The sequence below is a fragment of the Chelonia mydas genome, chromosome 2, assembly GCF_015237465.2.
Source record: "Chelonia mydas isolate rCheMyd1 chromosome 2, rCheMyd1.pri.v2, whole genome shotgun sequence".
Classification (NCBI taxonomy): domain Eukaryota; kingdom Metazoa; phylum Chordata; order Testudines; family Cheloniidae; genus Chelonia; species Chelonia mydas.
Genome location: NC_057850.1, coordinates 74,186,086 through 74,208,575, shown reverse-complemented (window position 1 = coordinate 74,208,575; position 22,490 = coordinate 74,186,086). Strand labels below are relative to the sequence as shown.

Sequence of the window (22,490 nt, the reverse complement as noted above, 5' to 3'; positions counted from 1 at the left end):
TGCCTTACAATTAAAATAACACATTGGTTGACCACATCTCTTGTAAGTGTACACACTTGCCTTTAGCTTCAGTAAGGGATACAAATATAACAGCCCCACAAGTCTCCTCTAGTTTTATTTTGTAATTCATTGATGCTTTATTAATCAACATAAGATGCATTCATTGAACTGGATTAATCCTGCATAAGTAATTTTGAAATTTCCTGCTGAAGTTATTTTTCATTTCTGTGAACAAATCATTTATTTGGATTTTCATATATCAGGATCACAGAGATTTGCCACAGTCAGATTTTAATTTTAGCTACATCTGAGCTGGCTTATATATTAGGGCACATAGTTTTGCATGAGAGCATCTTCTAAAATCTGTAATTGGTGTGGAACGCTGACATGCACAGAATACATCTGACAAGGTCCAGGGAGTTAGGTTCAGTTCCACTGATCAACATCTATGCTGCAGATTAACTGAATCTTTTATGGCATTACAAGCCCTCTAGAATTCATTATTATAGTTTCCCTTACCACTAATCACTCTGACCTCCAGCACTACCGTTGCTACTTCTTTGGTCTGACTGTTAAAGGCTTAAACAAACCAGAGGGCAAACCATCTCCTCTTCTATTGCTGGTATATAATAGAAAACAGGATCTGTATCTTCAATTGTACAGCAGAAAATATTTTGATAACTTAAGGCGAGTGCTCTTGTATTGCCACTTGTTTGCAGTTTCTGTCTCCACTCACATACACCCAGCATGCTCAGTTTAAGGAGGATCTGTAAAATGAGCTGACCCTTTCAACAAAGAGAACTACGGTACTAACATTGGTGAGTCAGTCAGATTCAATCCTTTGTGAGGTATTGCATGAATTTTCCTCATAGGTTGGCCCTGAGAGCCAGGTAGACCATTCAGGCCTGCATTTTAATAGCAGGAATATACAAAATAAATAAATGCTAATAATAGCCTTACATTTGGCTTCCTACACAAAACTTCAGGGCTTCATTTTTCAGTGGAAGTTGTGGGTGCATAGCACCTTTCAGGATGCCAATTAGCTGGTGGAAGACATGTCCCCGAAAGAGCAGATCACGTCCCCTTTCAGGATATGTGTGTGGGTTGACAGGTTAGCAAGCCTCTCTCTTCTCTTGTGCTTCCTGAGCACCATGGAAAGATACTACCCTGCTTGCACACAGAGGGGAAAAACTCTCAACTTCCCTTCTCTCCTCTCCCCCTCCTCCCCCCAAACTATGATACCAGCAGACAGGATTTTGTCCTTTTTGTGATTCATAGCTATAGCTTTTTAAATGAATTGGCTTTGAAAAGCAGAACGGCAGCTGTCACAATCTGCTCAGATTACTTCATTTCTTTCCTTTTCTGGTATTTCCCTTTGCTTCTCCTCCACTCTGTTCTTCATTCCTCGTATCCTCCAGTTTGTAACTTGGAACCCCAATCCCCTTCCCTTTTTGTCATCCCGTCTCATCAGTTTCTCCTCTGACCCTGATCCAGGAGACCCTGTCCCCTTCTAAACCTCCCTTCTTACTTTTCCTCTGACTAGTGTCTTTCTCCTCTCTCAGGACTTTCTATTTTTTCCTTTCATTCCTATGTGCTCCTCCTAGCCCGTTCCTTCTTTTCTGCGTCTATCCCATCTCTCCTCTTTGTTTCCAGTTTCTCTTATGTTTTGCTTTTTCTCCCACATAAAATATAAGAATAAAATCACCTCCTCACTCTCCTTTTTCTTCCCTTCTCCTTTGTCACATTCTCTACCCAACATATACACTTAAAAAAAATCCTCCCCATTGTGTCTTTCAGTCCATTTTCTTGTCTGCCACCACTCTTCCCTTCTGTGCTGAAGATTTTTACAGGCTTCCATCTCCTCTTTAGAATAGGGATTTTAAAAACTCACTGTGCCCCTCAGCCCTCTAACAACACCACGATTGCTGCTGATTTGATAGCACCACACACGGCAAGATCCATCCCTTCCCTCTTCCTACCAGCCCAAGGCTATCACCTGTCCCAGCTCCTTAACCTCTCACCTTCATTAGTGCTTCTAGGCTAATGACTGAAATACACATAATCAGAAGTCTGTTGGCACCTTAAAGACTAACAGATTTATTTGGGCATAAGCTTTCGTGGGTAAAAAATATGTCAGTGTCATCTGTCAGTATAATAACGCCAGCATCTGTAATTTTCACTCCATGCATCTGAACAAGTGGGTTTTTTACCCTTGAAAGCTTATGCCCAAATAAATCTGTTAGTCTTTAAGGTGCCACCAGACTCCTTGTTGTTTTTGTGGATACAGACTAACACAGCTATCCCATGATACTTGATAATCAAAAGTATTAATCACAGTTTTAGGGAAATTTTGAAGAGGGACAAAAAAATCCCCATGAGTACAAATGAGAGTTTGAATTTAATTTAATGAGGATCATAGAATCATAGAATATCAGGGTTGGAAGGAACCTCAGGAGGTCATCTAGTCCAACCCCCTGCTCAAAGCAGGACCAATCCCCGACTAAATCATCCTAGCCAGGGCTTTGTCAAGATTCCACCACCTCCCTAGGTAACCCATTCCAGTGCTTCACCACCCTCCTAGTGAAATAGTGTTTCCTAATAGTCAACCTAACCCTCCCCTACTGCAACTTGAGACCATTACTCCTTATTCTGTCATCTGGTACCACTGAGAACAGTCTGGATCCATCCTCTTTGGAGCCCCCTTTCAGGTAGTTGAAAGCAGCTATCAAATCCCCTCTCATTCTTCTCTTCTGCAGACTAAACAATCCCAGTTCCCTCAGCCTCTCCTCATAAATCATGTGCTCCAGCCCCCTAATTATTTTTGTTGCCCTCCGCTGGACTCTTTCCAATTTTTCCACATCCTTCTTGTAGTGTGGGGCCCAAAACTGGACACAGTACTCCAGATGAGGCCTCACCAATGCAGAATAGAGGGGAATGATCACATCCCTCGATCTGCTGGCAGTGCTCTTACTTATACAGCCCAAAATGCCGTAAGCCTTCTTGGCAACAAGGGCACACTGACTCATATCCAGCTTCTGGTCCACTGTAACCCCTACGCCCTTTTCTGCTAGAACTGGTGCCTAGTCACTTGGTCCCTATTCTATAGCGGTGCATGGGATTCTTCCGTCCTAAGTGCAGGACTCTGCACTTGTCCTTGTTGAACCTCATCAGATTTCTTTTGGCCCAATCCTCTAATTTGTCTTGGTCCCTCTGTATCCTATCCCTATCCCTACCCTCCAGTGTATCTACCACTCCTCCCAGTTTAGTATCATCTGCAAACTTGCTGAGGGTGCAGTCCACGGCATCCTCCAGATCATTAATGAAGATGTTGAACAAAACCGGCCCCAGGACCGACCCTTGGGGCACTCTGCTTGATACCGGCTTGCCGACTAGACATGGAGCCACTGATCACTACCTGTTGAGCCTGATGATCTAGCCAGCTTTCTATCCACCTTATAGTCCATTCATCCAGCCCATATTTCTTTAACTTGCTGGCAAGAATACTGTGGGGGACCATACCAAAAGCTTTGCTAAAGTCAAGGAATAACACGTCCACTGCTTTCCCCTCATCCACAGAGCCAGTTATCTCATCACAGAAGGCAATTAGGTTAGTCAGGCATGACTTGCCCTTGGTAAATCCATGCTGTCTGTTCCTGATCACTTTCCTCTCTAAGGGCTTCAGAACTGATTCCTTGAGGACCTGCTCCATGATTTTTCCAGGGACTGAGGTGAGGCTGACTGGCCTGTAGTTCCCCGGATCCTCCTTCTTCCCTTTTTTGAAGATGGGCACTAAATTAACCTTTTTCCAGTCGTCCGGGACCTCCCCCGATCGCCAGGAGTTTTCAGAGATAATGGCCAATGGCTCTGCAATCACATACGCCAACTCCTTTAGCACCCTTGGATGCGGCGCATCCGGCCCCATGGCTTTGTGCTCATCCAGCTTTTCTAAATAGTCCCGAACCACTTCTTTCTCAGCAGAGGGCTGGTCACCTCCTCCCCATGCTGTGCTGTCCAGTGCAGTAGTCTGGGAGCTGACCTTGTTCGTGAAGACAGAGGCAAAAAAAGCATTGAGTACATTAGCTTTTTCCACATCCTCTGACACTAGGTTGCCTCCCCCATTCAGAAAGGGGCCCACACTTTCCGTGACCTTCTTGTTGCTAACATACCTGAAGAAACCCTTCTTGTTACTCTTAACATCTCTTGCTAGCTGCAACTCCAAGTGTGATTTGGCCTTCCTGATTTCACTCCTGCACGCCTGAGTAATATTTTTATGCTCCTCCCTGGTCATTTGTCCAATCTTCCACTTCTTGTAAGCTTCTTTTTTGTGTTTAAGATCAGCGAGGATTTCACTGTTAAGCCAAGGTGGTCGCCTGCTATATTTACCATTCTTTCTACACATCGGGATGGTTTGTTCCTGCAACCTCAATAAGGATTCTTTAAAATACAGCCAGCTCTCCTGGACTCCTTTCCCCTTCATGTTTTTCTCCCAGGGGATCCTGCCCATCGGTTCCCTGAGGGAGTCAAAGTCTGCTTTTCTGAAGTCCAGGGTCCGTATTCTGCTGCTTTCCTTTCTTCCTTGTGTCAGGATCCTAAATTCAATTATCTCATGGTCACTGCCTCCCACTACCTCCTTTTCATTTAATTTATTATGAAATGGATGAATTTTTCCTTTCCCAACGGGCAGAGTAAGTGACACTCAAAGACCTGAAGAAGTGTATTTCAGAAATGTGCAATAAAATTTGTATTTTCCTGGGGTCAAATTCTGCCCTCATACATGAATGTGGGGCTTTCACTGATTTAAACATAGGCCAAGCATGTGCATTCAAGGGAAGAATTTGATTAATTACATTTACAGCATAGAGTATATTGCTTTTGGAGAACAGTGGAACAGTTATGCATATCTGCAAAATAAAAATGTTTACGCATCTACGTGATAAAAAACTTCCAAAGAATTTAATGTAGATATTATTTATACATATACTTTATAAGTAGGAATATGGCAGACAGTTGAATTAGTACATAAAGTTTTATTTAAAGTTTTCGCCCTACAAGCAAGCTTCATTTACACATTCTAATACTGTACAAAATTTACATTCTTTGTGACTTATTCAGTTAGCACTTTCCTTGGTCATGCCTTTCTGAAACGTAAAGATTTACATACAATCCTCATAAATCTTTAAATTATCTTGGTAAAAAAAGAACCATTTAAAAGGACAACAAATACCCTTTTAAAATGGTACATTTTAGTAGAGACAGGTAACAGTCAGTGGTTTATGGCAGACCTTATCCTGATCTTAAATGTCATTCTAGGTTTCCTCATTTAATATTGTAACATGTTTCCTTTTCATATATATTTATATACTTTAAACAGAAAAGAAAAAAGTCATGATTGCACCAAATATATTTTACAAGGGATCCCTTGGATATGAACAATACAAATAAATACAAAACCAACTAAAATTGCACTATACAGTAGAAATGGATTGAGATTTCAGGGTATACACTCTACCTTTATGAGTTCCTTAATGATGCTATCTGTGGCTTTCGAAAATAATTTGTTTAAACAACTTTTTCTGCATGGGCAGCTGCCTCACCAATTCCTTTATTGCATTTGTACAGCCTCAGTCTCTACTGAATTACTCCAGTTTTACTTCAGTGTAATTCTGTTGCATGCAAGAGAGTTACACTGTCATAAAACTGGAGTGAAGCCATGGAAAAACAGTCCCACGGTATTTATTCTCCATTGTTTATATCACTCTCTTGGAAGCCTGAATGTATAGTTTAATTTCCAACCAAATTTGTTCTTTTTCTATTTCTATATATGTAAAAAACACGATTTCCCCGCTCTGTCTGTTCCTACTGCAGCAGAAGCTAACATACAGTAGCTGTTTGCTTCTTGTTTATGTACCATCATCATCAATTTATATCAACAGAAATATGCACAGCTTTGGAAATACTCAGCCCGATCCCTACTGCCTTTCACAGTGTAAACATTTACAACTTTACAAATGAGGGGCCAGATCTTCAGCTGGTGTAAACTGGAGTGCCTTAACTGATTTTCATGGAACAAAGCCAATTTACATCGGCCGAGGAGCTGGCCTGAGTGCAAAGTGGACGTAAAACACCAGTGATCCAGAATGGAAAAAAGATTACTAACTCTCCATAACTGTTGTTCTTTGAGATGTGTTGCTCATGTCCATTCCATTGCAGGTGTGTGTGCTCACCACATGCACTGGTGCTGGAAGTATTTTTCCCACAGTGGTATCTGTAGGGGACCGGCTCTGGCGCCCTCTGGAGTGGCGTGCCGGGATAAGGGATGCCGCCGGTCCTTCCCCGCCTCAGTTCCTTCTTGCCGGAACTCCAACAGAGGGGAAGGAGGGCGGGTCATGGAATAGACATGAGAAACGCATCTCGAAGAACAACTGTTACGGAAGGTTAGTAACCATTTTTTCTTCTTCTTCAAGTGCTTGCTCATGTCCATTCCATGTTAGGTGACTCCCAAGCAGTATCTCCGGAAGCAGGTAGGAGTTCATGGATGTGTTGATTGCAACACAGTTCTGCCAAAGCCAGCATCATCTCTGTCCTGCTGGGTAATGGCGTAGTGGGTTGTGAAGGTGTGTACCGATGACCATGTTGCAACCCTGCAGATATCCTGTATAGGGACTTGTGCCAGGAAGGCTGCTGACGATGCCTGAGCTCTAGTTGAATGGACCGTCACTATTGGTGGAGGTACAACCTGCGCCAGCTCATAGCAAGTATGGATGCAGGTAGTAATCCAAGATGAAAGCCTCTGAGAAGACATTGAAAAACCTTTCATCCTATCAGCTACTGCGACAAAGAGTTGAGTCGATCTGCGAAAGGGCTTGGTATGCTCTAAGTACAACACCAGAGCCCGTCTGACATCCAGGGTGCGCAAATGCTTCTCCTCGTTGGATGCGTGAGGCTTCAGGCAGAACACTGGGAGGAAAATGTCCTGGTTAACGTGGAAAGGCAGGAAGGCAGGGTGGGGATGCAACTGAACCTTGTCCTTGTAGAACATTGTACACGGGAGCTCTGACATAAGGGCTTTCATCTCGGAGACTCGCCTCACTGAAGTGGTATCCACAAGGAACACAACCTTCCATGACAGATGCAAAAGAGAATAGGAGGCCAGAGGCTCAAAGGGAGGGCCAGTGAGCCTAGAGAGGACTAGGTTAAGGTCCCAGATGGGCACCAGGCCCCAGACTGGCGGAAAAAGCCTTTCAAGGTCCTTAAGAAACCTGATAGTCATTTCATGCATGAATACTGATCTGTCCTGGATGTGGGGATGGAAGGCTGAGATGGCTGCCAGGTGCACCTTGATTGAGGAGAAAGCTAGGCCCTGATGTTTCAAGTCAAGCAGGTAGTCCCCTGCTCCAACACCCAGCAGAAGCGCTTCCACTTTGCCAGGTAAGTCGCTCTAGTGGAGGGTTTTCTACTCTCCAACAGAATGCGCTGGACTTGACTGAAGCAGGCCTGGTCCTCTGGGTTCAGACATGCAGCGTCCATGCTGTGAGGTGGAGAGAGGTGAGGTTCGGGTGCAGCAACCTCCCGTGATCCTGAGAGAGTAGATCTGAGTGGTTGGGAAGTGTCCATGGGGGTGATGTTGCCAAGTCCAGGAGCATGCCGAACAAATGCTGGTGTGGCCATGCTGGGGTGATCATGATGACCTTGGCTTTGTCCCTTTTGATTTTTAGGAGGGTTCTGCTGATAAGTGGGATCGGCGGGAAGGGTACATCATGTCACGTGCCCAAGACACGAGAAAAGTGTCGGAGAGTGATCTGCTGTTGAGCCCTTGGAGGGAGCAGAACCGGTGGCACTTCCTGTTTCATCTGGTGGCAAACAGGTCCACTTGGGGAGTTCCCCATGTGAGCAGAGTCAGGATGAGCTCTACCCTGACATCTGGTTGTGAGTTGTGGAAAAGAACTTCAGGGGCTGATCTCATTTGCATAGGCACACCTACCCTGCCTAGATGGTCACTTTGGCTGCTGTGGGATCCCCAGTTTCTCTGTTACTGGGGCAGGAAGAATAAAGTGTTATTATCCTGATTATGTGAATCAAGGACAGTGGAACTGTACTTGGCTTTTTGTTATGATGGAGGGACTTGCCATCAACTAAGTAGCACTTGCTAGGCAAGGGACATGGGTTCCAGTGAAAGGAGAGAGATTGGGCATAGGCATTTGTACCTTGCGGTATTGGGCCCCTTCTGAGGGTCCTAAATGCCAACTGCACCTCCTCCTCTCCTCACTGTGTAATAGCAGAGCTAATTTTGATTCCATTAGGAGTCTGGTTACAGATTGCAGAATTGACTTCACTTTAGGCTAATGGTGCACCAGCATTGGGGCTCCCCTACTATGAGCTGAAATCACTGAGTACTGTGTTAGGTATCAGGGAACCTGAAGATATATTGGTGAATGGCTTGCAGGATGGCTACCGGAGAGGAGCAGCTGGTGGAGCAGGCTCACAGGCCGGCTATCAGGGAGGAGCAGCTGGCGGAGCGGCTTGCAGGACGTCTACTGGAGAGGAGCAGCTGGTGGAGAGGAGCAGCTGGCGGTGAAGGCTAGAGCAGAAACCCACGGAGAGGAGGGGCAGTCGGAGCACATAAGGTGCCCCTTTACTCTTCCCCCCATTACCACACAGGTTGGGCGGGGTTAAAACTCTGCAGATGAACTTTTGAACTCTGGACTCACCAAGGACAGAGACAGAGACTTTTGGGTTGCTGGACTTTGGGGTTGTTGGACTTTTGGGATTTTGGGTGACTTTTGGGTGGCTGGACTCAAGAACCAAAGGGAAAGGACATGGCCCAATTTGCTTGGGGTGGGTTTTTGCTCATGGTTTGTGTTATGAATCCTGTTGGTGGTGTTTCCCCAACATAATGCCACATTGTTTCTCTCTGTTATTAAAAGGCTTTTGCAACACTCAGATTCTGTGCTTGTGAGAGGGGAAGTATTGCCTTTTAGAGGCGCCCGGGGGGGTGGGTATATATTTGTCCCAGGTCACTGGGTGTGGGCTCGAGCCAGTTTTGCATTGTGTTATTGGAACGGAACCCCTAGATACTGAACCCGGCCCTTGTTGCTGCCAACTCTGATGGGCAGAAGGGTTACATTTTCCTCTGGAAGATCATTCTGGCAATCTCCAAGTGGAGGCACCACTCATGGTGAGAACAGAACGACCTGCTGAGGTGATCTGCCAGCGTGTATCGGATGCTGGGAAGATGTAGAGCCTCGATGTGTATGACATGCTGGATATAGAATTCCCACAGTTGGAGGGCTTCTTGACAGAGAACTGAGGACCGTGCGCCTCCTTTCCTGTTGACATAGAACATGGAGGCCGTATTGTCCATCAACACCTGAACTGCCTGATGGGATAGTTACAGGAGGAACACTTCACAAGCCAAACAGATGGCCCTGAGCTCCCTGACATTAATGTGCAGTGACAACTCTTCCCGGGACAACTCCTGGATCCTTAGCAATCCGAGGTAGGCTCCCCAGCCAAGATTGGACACGTTTGACACTGGCACCAGTGTGGTTTTCGGGGCTGCAAAGGGTATTCCTTCAGACATGTTTACTGGGTTGGACTACCATTCCAGAGCAATACGTACTCACGGCAGAATCGTAAGGACTCTGTCCAGGTGGTGCCTAGGAGGGGTGTAGACTGATGCCAGCCACATCTGGAGGGGTCTGAGCCTCAATTGCGTGTCTCAAACTACATAAGTGCATGCTGCCATGTGCCCTAGCAGTCTGAGGCATACCCTGGCTGTGGTGATAGAGTGGCTTGTGAGTTGAGCAATGAGACCAGACATTGTCTTGAATCTGGGTTCCGAGAGAGAGGCCCTGATTCGGATAGTGTCCAGAACTGCCCCAATGAACTCTATTCTTTGCACTGGGACCAATGCGTATTTTTGTTCGTTTATCAAGACACCCAGTGCTTGACACGTGGCTTTCACCACCTGAATGCTGTGATGGACTTGTACCTGTGAACAACCCTTGATGAGCCAATCGTCGAGGTGTGGGTAGATTTGAATGCCCTGGTGCCTGAGGTAGGCTGCAACCATTACCATGCATTTTGTGAACACTCATGAGGCTTTCGCCAGGCCGAATGGAAGCACCATGAACTGGTAGTGGGATTGCCCCACACAAACTGCAGGAACCTTCTGTGCCCTTGGAAAATGGCAATACGCGTCCTTTAAGTCGAGGGCGGCGTACCAGTCTCCAGGATCCAGGGAGGGGATAATGGAGGCCAGGGGACCATGCGGAACTTCAACTTCTTGAGATACTTGGGGAGGCCTTGCAGGTCCAATATGGGGCACAGATGTCCCTTGGCCTTCGGAATGAGAAAATACCAAAAGTAAAACACTTTCCTTCTTAGGTGTAAGGGGTCTTCTACAGCCCCAACTCGCAGGAGGGCTTGCATCTCTTGGGGAAGAAGTTGCTCGTGAGAAAGGTCCCTGAAGAGGGACAGGGAAGAGGGATGGTAGTGGGGGGTAGAAATAAATTGTAGGATATATCCCCCTGCCACAGTGCTGAGGACCCACCGGTCCAATATTATAGCAGCCCAAATGGGGAGGAAAGGAAAAAGGCGGTTTGAAAACAAGAAGGGTGCAGGATCCTGGCTGCAGACTGGGAGGTCGCCCTTGGGCATACGCTCAAAATGCCTGCTTGTTACCAGGCGGGTAGTGGGAGAAGCCCGAGTGGGAAGAAGGGGCTGGTTGTTGGCCTTGACTGCACTTATAGCCCTTGCCCTTCCTATGGTAGGGCTCCGGTCAGGCCCGACCGCTTGGTCTTTGAGGTTGCAGTGGTCTGAACCTCTTTCTAGCGGGGGTCGGTGTATAGAGACCCAGGGAATGTAGAGTAGCCCTAGAGTCCATGTAATCTTGTGTCTCTTTGTTCTGCAAACAGGGCTAGGCCATCAAAGGGGAGGTTGTGGATTGATTGCTGAGCCTCCGTCGATATCCCGGAAGACATCAACCACGATGCTCGTCTCATTGACATGGCCATTGTGATAGACCTGGCAGCTGAGTCCACCGCATCGGAGGCAGCCCAAAGGGAGGCCTTTGCCACATTTCTCCCTTCATCCAAAATGGCCAGGAACTCTTGACTGGTGTCTTCCGGCAACGAGTCTGCAAACTTGGCCACAGACTGCCACACGTTGAAATCATACCTCCCGAGTAAGGCCTGGTGGTTTGCCATCATAACTGGAGGTTGGCAGATGAATAATTTTTTCTGCCAAATAAATCCAGCCTCTTGCCATCCTTGTTTTTGGGAATTGGGCTGGGTTTCCCCTGCCTGTTCCTCTTCGTTGGCTGCAGAGACCACTAAAGAGTTTGGGCCTGGGTGGGAATACAGGTATTCAAACCCTTTAGCAGGGACACAATACTTTCTCTCTACCTGCTTAGAAATGGGCAGGAGAGAAGACCGGGTCTGCCGTAAGGCTTTTACCAGCCTTACTTGTACTTCATGTACCGGGAGCGCCACTCTAGATGGGGCTACTGCAGCCAGAATGTTGAATAAAGTGTCAGAGCGTTCTGCCAACTCCTCTGCTTCCAATCCCAAGTTTGCAGCCACCCTCTTCAGCAGCTCCTGGTGTGCCTTGGCATCATCCTGTGGCACTGTCTTGGACAGTCCTGCCACTGCCTTGTCGGGTGAGGATGACGAGGAGGCGAGGGTGGGAGAGGGGCTGCCTCAGCGTCCCTTGCATGTGTGATCTCCACTGAGACCGGAGGGTGCTTCTGGGCCCCTTGATCAGACCCCTTTTCTGATTCCAGGGGAAGGCGGGAGACTGTTCCTGACCTCCGCTCTGATGCCCCTGATACTGAGCACTGCATCTGAGTCTCTGATGCCTGCGGGATCCCGCATGGGTTCCAAAAGTACCATGGGGCTGGCCATTGGCCCTGGGGCCATGCACTGGCTGGTGGCCTGGGAGGAGCCCCCCGAAATCTGGTTGTGTGCAGCTGGACTGAGGGACCCGCTATCTCCTCAGCCTTTGAACCCGAGGAGGAAAGTTTCTGCCGCGGGGAACAATGTAGTGCCGATGCTGCATCCATGACCCCTCCATGCCTGCTATCCCGGTGACTGTGGCTGGGGGACAGGTACTGGGGTTCCGGGTCCTGGTGCCATCTGTCCGGGGACTGACAGCAGAGCTTGGCAGATTGGCAACAGTACACCAGCAATCGACGTCTAGAGCGCTGGGACCACAGAGATAAGTGCTGTGAGTCCAGCGATCGGCATAGGCTTTTTGCAGCGATCACAAGGCTTGAAGCCTGGGGACTGAGGCATGCCCCATCCCTGGGCTAAGCCCCTTAGGGGATTATCTAACTTAACTACAGTACTATTAAGAGAACTAAATAACTACTTATCTAAGAACTATTTACATACTAAACAATAGGAAGAACACTCGGTAAGAGTGCTTGCCGAAGAAAGGAGATGTTCCAGCACCCTCACTGGCAGTAAGAAGGAACTGAGGGGGCCGGTGGTGCCCTTTATACCACCATATGCACGCCACTCCAGAGGGCGCCGGAGCTGGTTCCCTACAGATACCACTGAGGGAAAAACTTCCGGCACTGGTGCATGTGGTGAGCACACACACCATGAGCAAGCACTCAAAGAAGAAGTATTTTATATGCATTGTGTACAGGTCAAAATCCTTATGCAAGCCAAGAGGAAGTGGAGAACCAGGCACAGTGTTTGTAAGTCAATTACTGCTGCAAAAGGAAGACATAAGCATAAAAACACATAGGGTCTGATTTGCCACTGCCTTGCGCCCTATGTAATCAAGTACAACTGTGTAAAGTGGGTGTAACATGTGACTGTTCTGATCTGGTAGCATTTTGCACTCACTTTACCAGATGTAAACAACTAAACAAGGTATAAGGCAGTGGAAAATCCAGCCCTGTATTTTTCTGGATCAACAGGGAAAACCCTTCAAATTATGAACATCTGAAGGTAAATCAGAGACGAGGATTTTAGCCACTTACCAGAGTCCCTGCAATTCTATGCATACTAATTTAAAAGTCCAAAGAGGTACCATTATGCTTAAATTCAGTGTTCTTGTCTTTGAAAGCAAATAGCAAGTGTGTTCACTTCTAATGTTAGTGAAAATGAAGAAGAATTCTTGTATGTTTACTGTATTAATGGACTGTGTTGTCTTTTAACTGCTTATGAGAAAAACTTACTTCGTAAACCCAGAATTTGAGGTTTAGGCCAAGATTTTAGTCACACTAGCTATAAAAACATTCATTCCATTGATTTTAGTGGCGTGCCTCTGCATTTATACCAGTGTAACTAAGAGCAGAATTTGTTCCTAATCCTTAAAACCACTATTGCAAGAAGTGCTCTGTAAAGCATCACTTTCATTGTAGTCTGCTCTTCACTACACTTACATAATGGGGACTTTGAAGGCAGAGTGTAAGAGAAGCCAAGTTGTGCAAAAATGGAATGACATTTCTTTACCTTTTATGATCTTTTGATGCTGTGTTGCTTGCAGAGCATATGAAGTAGCTGTAGGTTAGGATTACAGAGGAGGAGACAGTTCTGCAATGCAGAGTGAGCTTTTCGGTATCTGAGTTTTGAAGCATTCATGAACACAACATCCTCATGACTTCACATAGATCACATGCAGGTAGAATACAATGCACAAAACTGATCTTGTCTTTTCAGGCTGTATTTGGACATTTAGCCTTCATTTTTAAAAGTTAAAATCCATGTGAAGAATATTTCTGTAGCGGGAAAAAAGTTAAAATCAGTCTGAAATGGCAGTCTGTCAGCATGTAATGTTCGGTGTGTTCTAGCTACTTGCTTCACAAGACACCAGAATCTATCTGAGATGAGATTTTTTGTTCCTAGTTTGCTTTTAAAGCATAAATCTGAAATAAGGGGTCAATTACGGTAGTTTTATTTTGCCAGGAATTCTGTTCTATTAAAATATTTACGTCACCCGTCATTACTTTCCAGAATGTAATATTGTTCATTTCAGTGCTTCTGGAATATTATTTGTTGTACGGTACACAGGCTGGCAGTATGACAGTCGAACATGCAGGACCTGCAAGTGGCTCAGCTACATCTCCTTCTAGTTCTGTCCAGGTTCCTTTCTCAGGACTGTAGCAAATAGTAGAAGATTTGTAGGCTCCCTAGAATAGAACAAAATCTTATTAGAACATTGTGAGAGTAAAACTCAAATGGCAAATTTGATGTAAAGATAAAAGGCCAAGATTTTCAAAAGTAACGAGTGATTTTTGGATGCCCAACTTGAGACACATTAAAGAGGCTCAATTGTCATAAAGTGCTGTACACTCACCCTCTCAAAATCAAGTTCCTCTAAAGTATCAGAGGGGTAGCCATGTTAATCCACAAAAACAACTCCTCGTTGTTCCTCTAAAAGTGTCTTTGGTGAGTTATACAAGTATCGAGGGACACAAAATCACTACTCAATTTTTCCAAACTACACCCTTCTTTTGTACCACTGCACCTCGTACAAATTAAAATAATTTATTCTAAAATATCTTATCTTAAAAGGAAATTGAAATAATGAAAAAATGCTAAAAGTTCCCTACAAGTGACTGATGCTCAGATTTAAAAAAACCTGAAGCTGTCTTAAACCCATCTATGTCCTCTTCCCCAACTTCATTAGTGCATATACTCATGTACATCATGCAAACAACATTACCAAAGTTTTGCTTCATTTTTTCTAAAGTCAACTATAGAGGGACTGATCTTCCTCTTACCCGGCAGTAAATCAAAGGTCAGTAGAGCTACCGTGCTGTACAGCTAGTGTAAGTTTGAGGAGAACCAGGCTCAATGTGTTTGTAAAAATATTTCCGTCCAAGTCAATGGGACTATTCATGTAAGTAAGGGAAGCAAGGTCTCAAACATACATTAAAATTATGCTTGTTTAATAATGTCAAAATGTACATGTAGGGCTACATTTTCAAAACAATTGCATGTACTGTAACCTATAAAAACGTACATGGGTGCCAAAAGGCAATTGTGCAGGCAGATACACACTTGCAAATAGGCACTTTACACAGAAAGTTCAATCAATAACACTTAATTTTATGTAGTACTTTATGGTACTGTACCACTGACATCAATCCTGACTTCAAAATACTGTATGACATCAGTTAAACCACACAATAACAGAATAAAACAGGTAGGTAAGTACTAATAGTCCCCTTTGGGGAACTTAGAATGTGAAGTGACTTGTGCCAGGCCACGCAGGGAGCCAGCGGAAGAGCTGGGATTATAACCCCAGACCTTTTGATACCTGACAGTGTGCTAAATCCTTTAGACTACAATATTTCACAGCTCCTGTTTTGCATGCCCAATCCCCAGGGGTCAGTGCAGCTTCTTGTTTTAAATGTATGTGTGTATTTTATGGATGTAACGTAAGCAACTGCCTTTGCAGGCTAAGGCCCAGAGTTTTAAAGCTATTTAAGCCTTGCTGCTCTCAGCGTTGCAACGCCTAATTGATTTAAGAGCTTAAGCCCCATTTTCAAAAGTGAGTTAGGCACTTAGTCATTGAAATCCCACTGTTGGTTAATGTCCTAATTGCCTAAATCACTTCTGTAAATGAGGCGTAGGCTCCTAAGTCAGTTTGGCAGCGCAACACTAAGTGGAGCAAAACCTATATAGCTTTAAAAATCTGGGACTCAGCCCTTAATCTATATTTTCATAATAAAATAAAATTGGAAATAAGATTATTTCCATCAGAAAATCAATAAGTAATGCCAGCTTTACTAACCAAGCTGTAAATCAGCCTTAAGAACATTTTCAATGCATCCAAGATTCTGACAGCCCTTGATTTATATTTTCAGCATTTTTTAGAAGAAAAAAAGAACAGGCACAACTTTTTTCAGACAGTAACTAAAAACTGCCTCAGGAGCCATTTTCAGAAAACAGGTACACACCATACTCCAGCTGTAGCCTCCGACAAGGTAAATACTGTCATCAAGAACTGCGCATCCAGGGCCACTGCGACCTTCCAAAATAGGAGTCTGAAGAATATTCCACTGGTCACCTTTTGGATCATAGCATTCCACAAGCATGACATCAAGATGGGAGAAACCTGAATAAAATATTTAAAAAATAACTTAAAGCAGGCTTCTTTAAGTTTCTAGATCCTTTTTAAAAGGCACATTTATTTATAAAGAACAACTGCAGCCACCGCTAATAGGTACCTGATGAATGGTAATAGTAATAGGAATTTTCTAAAAAATATGAAAGTCAGGAGATATATGTCTGAGGTGCAAAGTCGGGATCTGAAATTCTGCGGTGAATTTGTATGCAGTGTTTTGGTTTGGGCCCATACCTATTTTTAAAAAGTGTGAAAATACACAGTAACAGTTCCAATACCAGCCTTAACTCTCCAACCACTATCCTGCATTTAATTTCCACAATCACCTACTATCCAGGAATAAAGATACCGTACTGGCCTATGAGTTACAAAACTATCCACTCCCCATCACAGAGATCTCCCACAGGCCAGCGACCGCATTGTCTTACATTACCCTCCACAAATAGGCCACGCACAACAACTATAGATGGAGCCCAATTTTACGCTATTAACCTTACTTATATAGTTCAGAAGCCCCATGCCACCAAAACCAGAGGTCAGCTTTTTCCACATCCACCCTGATCGTATGATGAAAGACTCCCAAATAGCCTACCCTTACAATAAAAGCCTAAAATATACCTATACTTGATACAGGCCAGCAGGATACCTGCAGATGCTATCATAATGCAACAATCTAAGTTATTCAGGGAAAACTGGCATTTATTCCATATGGCCACTAGTGAGGGTCTTCCACCTATAACTGGAGAAGTGAGGGTAAAGGGACAGAAAGATAAAGCTAGTGATGGAAAATGTTCTGAGTATTTTGAGACTTTCCAGTGTTTAGGTTTTTGAAAAACTAAAATTTCTTAATTTTCAATTGTTTGTTTTTAAACCTTAACTTAGAACTTCCTGACTTCAGATGTTTGGAGTTTTTGCTTTTTAAAAATATTTTATTTACAACAACTTTGTTTTAAATTAATAAATATTTAGATAGAGCCTTAGCACTTTCTCAATGAATCTTTTTAATGAGGAAATTTCTCTATTATTAAAAAAAATAAAAATAAAAATTTTCTATTTCTTCCTAACACTAGTAAGTTTAGAAAAAGGCATTTTAGAAAAGAATGAAGAAAAATCTTACCCAATATACAGATATGTAAGCAAACTCCTCTAATGTTTATTTCTTTAACTATTTCAGTTTATACTAACTCTTTAAAAAGCACCTAACCCAAGGACTCCCAGGCCTCTGTCATGAATCAAAAATAAACTGCATAAGAAGCCAAACCAGAGGCTTCTCTTCATCCCAAACTAGAACATAACTAAGAAATGATGAAAGCAGACCCCAAATTAAGAAATGATGAAAGCAGACCCCAAGCAATATTCCTCCTCACTAACCAATTATCCTACCCCAGAAGTGGGGGCAGTGTTCCCTGAAGATCAACAGATCCAAGCTATTCTGGACAAACATGGGATGGGGAATAAGTTTCAAAGTTTAGATTTCCTCAAGTAGAATGTCTTGCTAGTAGCTACTATTTTATACAGATGGGGTTCCAGCTTGTGCACCAATGCTGACTTCTTCTGCAGCAATAATGCATGGTGAGTAGCTATTCCTAAAGTAGACAGGTTCCAAGCCATTTAGGATTCTATCATTCATAATCAACATCTTAAACCTCACCCAGAAACCACAGATAGGCAATGCAGAAGCACTGGTGTCATATGCTTCCAGAATGATATTCTGCTTAATAAGCAGGCTGCCATATTCTGAACAAGCTTCAGTTTCCCGCTGATTTAAGGTGTAGCCTCATTAGTGCATTGCAGCAGTCATGAAGGGACAAAGACATGGATTATAGTGACACAGATCAAATCCACAAAAAGAATGATCACCCTCTCCTGACTGAGACGGAAAAAAGCCTTCCTGGTCACTGCTGCTATAAAATCATTAAACAGCAGCTGGGATGCAACCAGATTGTGAAAAGGTGGGTACAAGTCTTCCAAGCAAGAGGTAGATATAACGCGCGTTCTCTCTCTCTCTCTCGTTGCTTCCTACAACCAACCAGTATCACCTCAGTCTTATCGGCATTGATCTCAGCCAGCGAGACCTCATCCATGCCCCAATCTCACTCAGACGTTGAGTAAAGCATGCAATAGCACTGGCTGGATCAGACAAGATAGCGAAGGACAGATGGGTATCATCAACAAAATGAACATACTGCAGCCCATGCCTCCTCACTAACCCTCCTACTGGCCTCATGTACACAAGAATGGAAACAGGGAGGGAGACAAGATGGAGCCCTGTGGAACACCACATATGAGCTCCCTTAGAGATGATGAGTAATTGCTTGAAGTCACCATCAGGGAATGCTCAGTAAGGAAAGAATGAAGAAGCCACATAAGAGAAGCCTTATGGTACCACTCTTGTCAAGAGAAGAACACCTACCAATGCCACCACCACTGTTGTACTTGTGCCAATTGCAGGTCTGTATCCAGATTGTCAAGGAGATCTGAGGCATCTAGGTTCTCTGAGATTGATTCTCCACTGCCTTGTACCTTGTGGAATCATTTACAATTGTGCAAAGTAGATGCAAAGATATTGTAAAACTCCATCAAATCGGAATGGTAGCACAAAGATACAAGCAGAATGGGAGAATTAAGATCCGTATGTGGAAGCCTACGGACAATATATATGTAAACAAAGAATTAAGTACTCAAAAAAGGCAAAACTAGATCTGTGCTCCAGCTTTCATTGGGGATCAATGCATCACACAATTCTGAGATCTTCACGTTAAGCCATTTTGAGTTATGAGTGGAGAAAAGAAGTTAGAATAATTTTTTTAAAGTGTAAATCCACTCTTTTTTGATAACAGCTTGTTAGACTGGCAACAATAACTTCTCTTCTTTCAGAGATCAAGTCTGAATTTTTTAGAAGGGGTCAAAATGTGGTTTAGAATTGGCACCATCTTACAGTGTAGATTGTGGAGTCTATTATGATTCTATCATTCTCATAATGCCCCTCTGAGGTAAATTGTATTACTGCCACTTTACAGATGGGTAAATTGAGGCCCAGAGACATTAAATGATTTGCCAAGTTCACACAGGTATTGAGTTGATCAGCTAGAAATAGAAAACAGGAGTCCATGCTCCCATTACATGCTCTATCCTTTAGACAACATTTCCTCTTATCAAATACCTTAAATCTCAAGAGAGCCCAAACAATTTTGTTCTTAGGAACATTGCAATAAAATTACAGCAAGATGATCTGTTTTATATTTCTATCTTCTTTCTCATCAAAGGGAACAGAAAACAGAAAAGAGAAGGAGAATTTAAGACTTTCTGTGAAAGGGCATTTGGTGATATGGGTAGCCCATAACAATGATGCTTGCAAAATTATTAGTTTATGGCAGGAATGAACAGGTGTGATGAAATGATTTTGCATCACAGCAGAATTTTCAAGGGACCATAATGAGGCCAACCCAGTGCGCGCAGAATCTGTCAAAGATCCCCACCCCTAAAAATTGTAGTTATACCCACAATTAGTTATGATGAGGTAAAGACACTGACATTAATAGAGATCCAGCTTCATAAAAGAGTTCTTTACTACCCCAAGTCAATGCAGTATTTGTTGAAGAATCCACACTACAATCTACTCTCCCATCCCTTCGCTTACAGTTCTTCTTTGAGCTCCTCATCACAAATAAGAAGAAATGTTTTCCAAAGAATTCTTTCTCAAAACAACAGACTGCATTTTGGTAGCAAAGATGGCAAATATCCCACAACAGAGAGCAACTCAGCCATGGCTGAAGCATACAAGGCAAAAATATGGTACAGCAGAAAATACAATGCTTGTAACATGTTCCATTTTATTTGTCAGATGAAATTAGGAAATGCCACCAGGGAGATCAGAACTCTGGTCACAACTTCCTGAGTAAAGAGACCTTACTAAAGTGTGTATTACAGTTCCATTTAATTTTAATCAGCACATGTTCAAATATACTTTAATCAACATTTAATATACTTTAATATACATTTAATCAACTTTAATATACTTTAATCAACATTTTGCTACTCTATGGAACATATGAGTCAAGGAACACTAAGCACTTTGTTTACAACCCCCACATTGAGTAGGCCAGATCTTAAGGCCGAATCCTTAGCTGGTATATATCCGTGCTAGTCTAATGGAGTGATACCTTCTATTTATTAAACTGAGGATCTGACCCTCTATTTATAAAACATTAAGAGTCCAATGCAGAAGCACTTCTGGGAGCAATATGAAAAATATGGAAATGCACTTTAGTTAAATGTACATAGTGTTGCAGTAAATAAGATGCAGTAAATAAGTCCCTTTACTTATTGCTTTCCTCTGTTGCAGGGAAGGACAAAATAGAGCCTAGAAGAAGAAATGAAGAGGGGAACATTTCCAGTTTTTACATACCTCTTAATTTTGTTATTCCAATAGAAAAAAGAATGGTGGAGCTCTGTGGGAATAAGACTAAGATGACACTTAAACCAGTACAGATGAGCAGCTTCAGCGTTTGTGTAGACATGACAGCGACAGCACAGGTGCTCCCATCACTGTAGTTAATCCACCTCCCTGAGAGGCAGTAGCTAGATTGACAGAAGACTTCTTCCGTCAACCCAGTGCTGTCTACACCAGGGGTTAGATTGGCTTAACTATGTCTCTCAGGGTCTCACATCCCCGAGAAAAGTAGCAGGGTCAACCTCACTTTTTAGTGTAGAACTGTTTCAAAGACCAACATTTCAAAGAACTCAAAAGACTAATATTTTCAAACTTGGCACCTAAAAGTGGCCTTTTCAGGCGTGCAGTATACAGATAGCTTCTACTCCTTCTTTCTTTTGGCCTGTCCCACCTTGGAATGCTCCTGTAGGCTACACAAAATGCTTGGAATGCTCCTGTAGGCTAAACCAGTTCTGCACGTGGCATAGAGGCACTATCTGCCACAATGCTATTTAGTGAGGGGACTTTATGCTTCCCTATGGTCCCTATATGTACCAGCTAAGGTGCTTCAGCCAACTATGAATACGGGGAAAATTTTCCAAAGTGCATGAAGCTATGTTTACAAACAAAGATATGATTGTATCACAGGTAGTCATACCCTTGTTGACATTAATCTAGCTAGCACAGGTAACAATAGCAGTGTAGATGGAGTGGCATGGGCCTTAGCACAGGCTAGCAACCAGAGTATGTACCCAAGCTCCCTACAGGGATTGTACTCTTGTTGCTAGCCCATGCTGAAGCTTGCGTCATCATAACAGGGTCATCCATTACAGGGTCATAGCAGTACAGCCAGGGGACATATGCTCAGTCATGAACTCCGCTTACAAAGGAAATATACCTTCATTAATGAAATGTAAACGAAGATATCGCCTTGCAACAGCAATTTGCCTGTGAAATTTTGTATGTCTACACTGTTATGCTACATTTACACTACAACCTAGTGATGCAATTCCCCTGCTCGTATACACATGCTAAAACCGGTGGGTATGTGGTTGGCATGGCTCAGCTGTGCTTCTGCAGCCCATGCTATTATGGCTATATTGCTATTTTATACTCACACTATTTCGATGACAGGTAACTTGAGTATGTGTAAACAAGCAGGGGAATCCCACCCCTTGCTCATAGTGTGCACATAGCTCTATTTTTCCCATATTAGCTTGATTAAAGCTATGCATGCTACAATCATACCTTCACTTGTAATGCAGACATACCCCAAGTGTCTCATTGGGACTTAGGCTCCTAAGTCATTTAGGCACTTTTGAAAATTTTACCCATAGTCATTTTCACTGCTTCTCCTGCATTGTCAGTTAGTTTCCCCTTTTGTCTGTGCGGCTCTTTCATGCTGCAACAGGGGAGACAAAACAAACAAATTTGATTATAAAATGACAGACATTGTCAGGGAGACACAGGGGCAGGAGAGGTGCATGAAACTTCTTTAAACTCATTTTTTAAACTGTCTAGATTAGACAGCATCCTTTTAACATTAATGGGAGTGGCATGTATGTATTGAAAAAAGAACACTGGATGCCTATACACTAGTCATTAAAGAAAAGCTTTTAAAAGATGAAAACAAGAAACCTTTAAATAGAATTAATAAAGAATTAAAATTCACAGGCTACATTTAATATTAAAAAGGGATTTTAAGTCTCTAGTCCTAATAGTTAATGGATGGTTTTTCATTAAACCAAGGGTTTGTTTCTCTGTGCAGCTCTGAATAAAACTCTTACTTCACATCTTAGAAAATGATTAGGAGGGAAATATTGCTGTTACATTTGGGCCAAAAAATAGTCTGTTTGTTTCACTGAATTCATGGTAATGACAAATTGTCCATGCTTTTGAGTAATGGAAGCTCCTGTTTTTTTTATTATCCAAAGCATTCATTACTCATATATTTAATGTACTGTTATAATTT

General features: G+C 43.3%; 1 protein-coding gene across 2 annotated transcripts in view; it reads right to left on the bottom strand.

The window, feature by feature from the left end:
- Nucleotides 1-11,687: 11,687 nt before the first annotated feature.
- Nucleotides 11,688-22,490, bottom strand: part of KLHL14 (kelch like family member 14) — a 75,620-nt gene continuing 64,817 nt past the window's right edge. The window contains exons 8-9 of one of the 2 annotated variants that reach the window (XM_007058789.4): nt 15,920-16,077; nt 11,688-14,143 (exon numbers count right to left, since the gene is read on the bottom strand). In XM_007058789.4, coding sequence (XP_007058851.1) covers nt 14,003-14,143; nt 15,920-16,077 — 299 coding nt within the window. In that variant the 3' untranslated portion in view covers nt 11,688-14,002. Of the gene's footprint in view, nt 14,144-15,919; nt 16,078-19,931; nt 21,921-22,490 lie in introns of those variants that run through there. The other variant, XM_043539674.1, reaches the window with a different exon arrangement.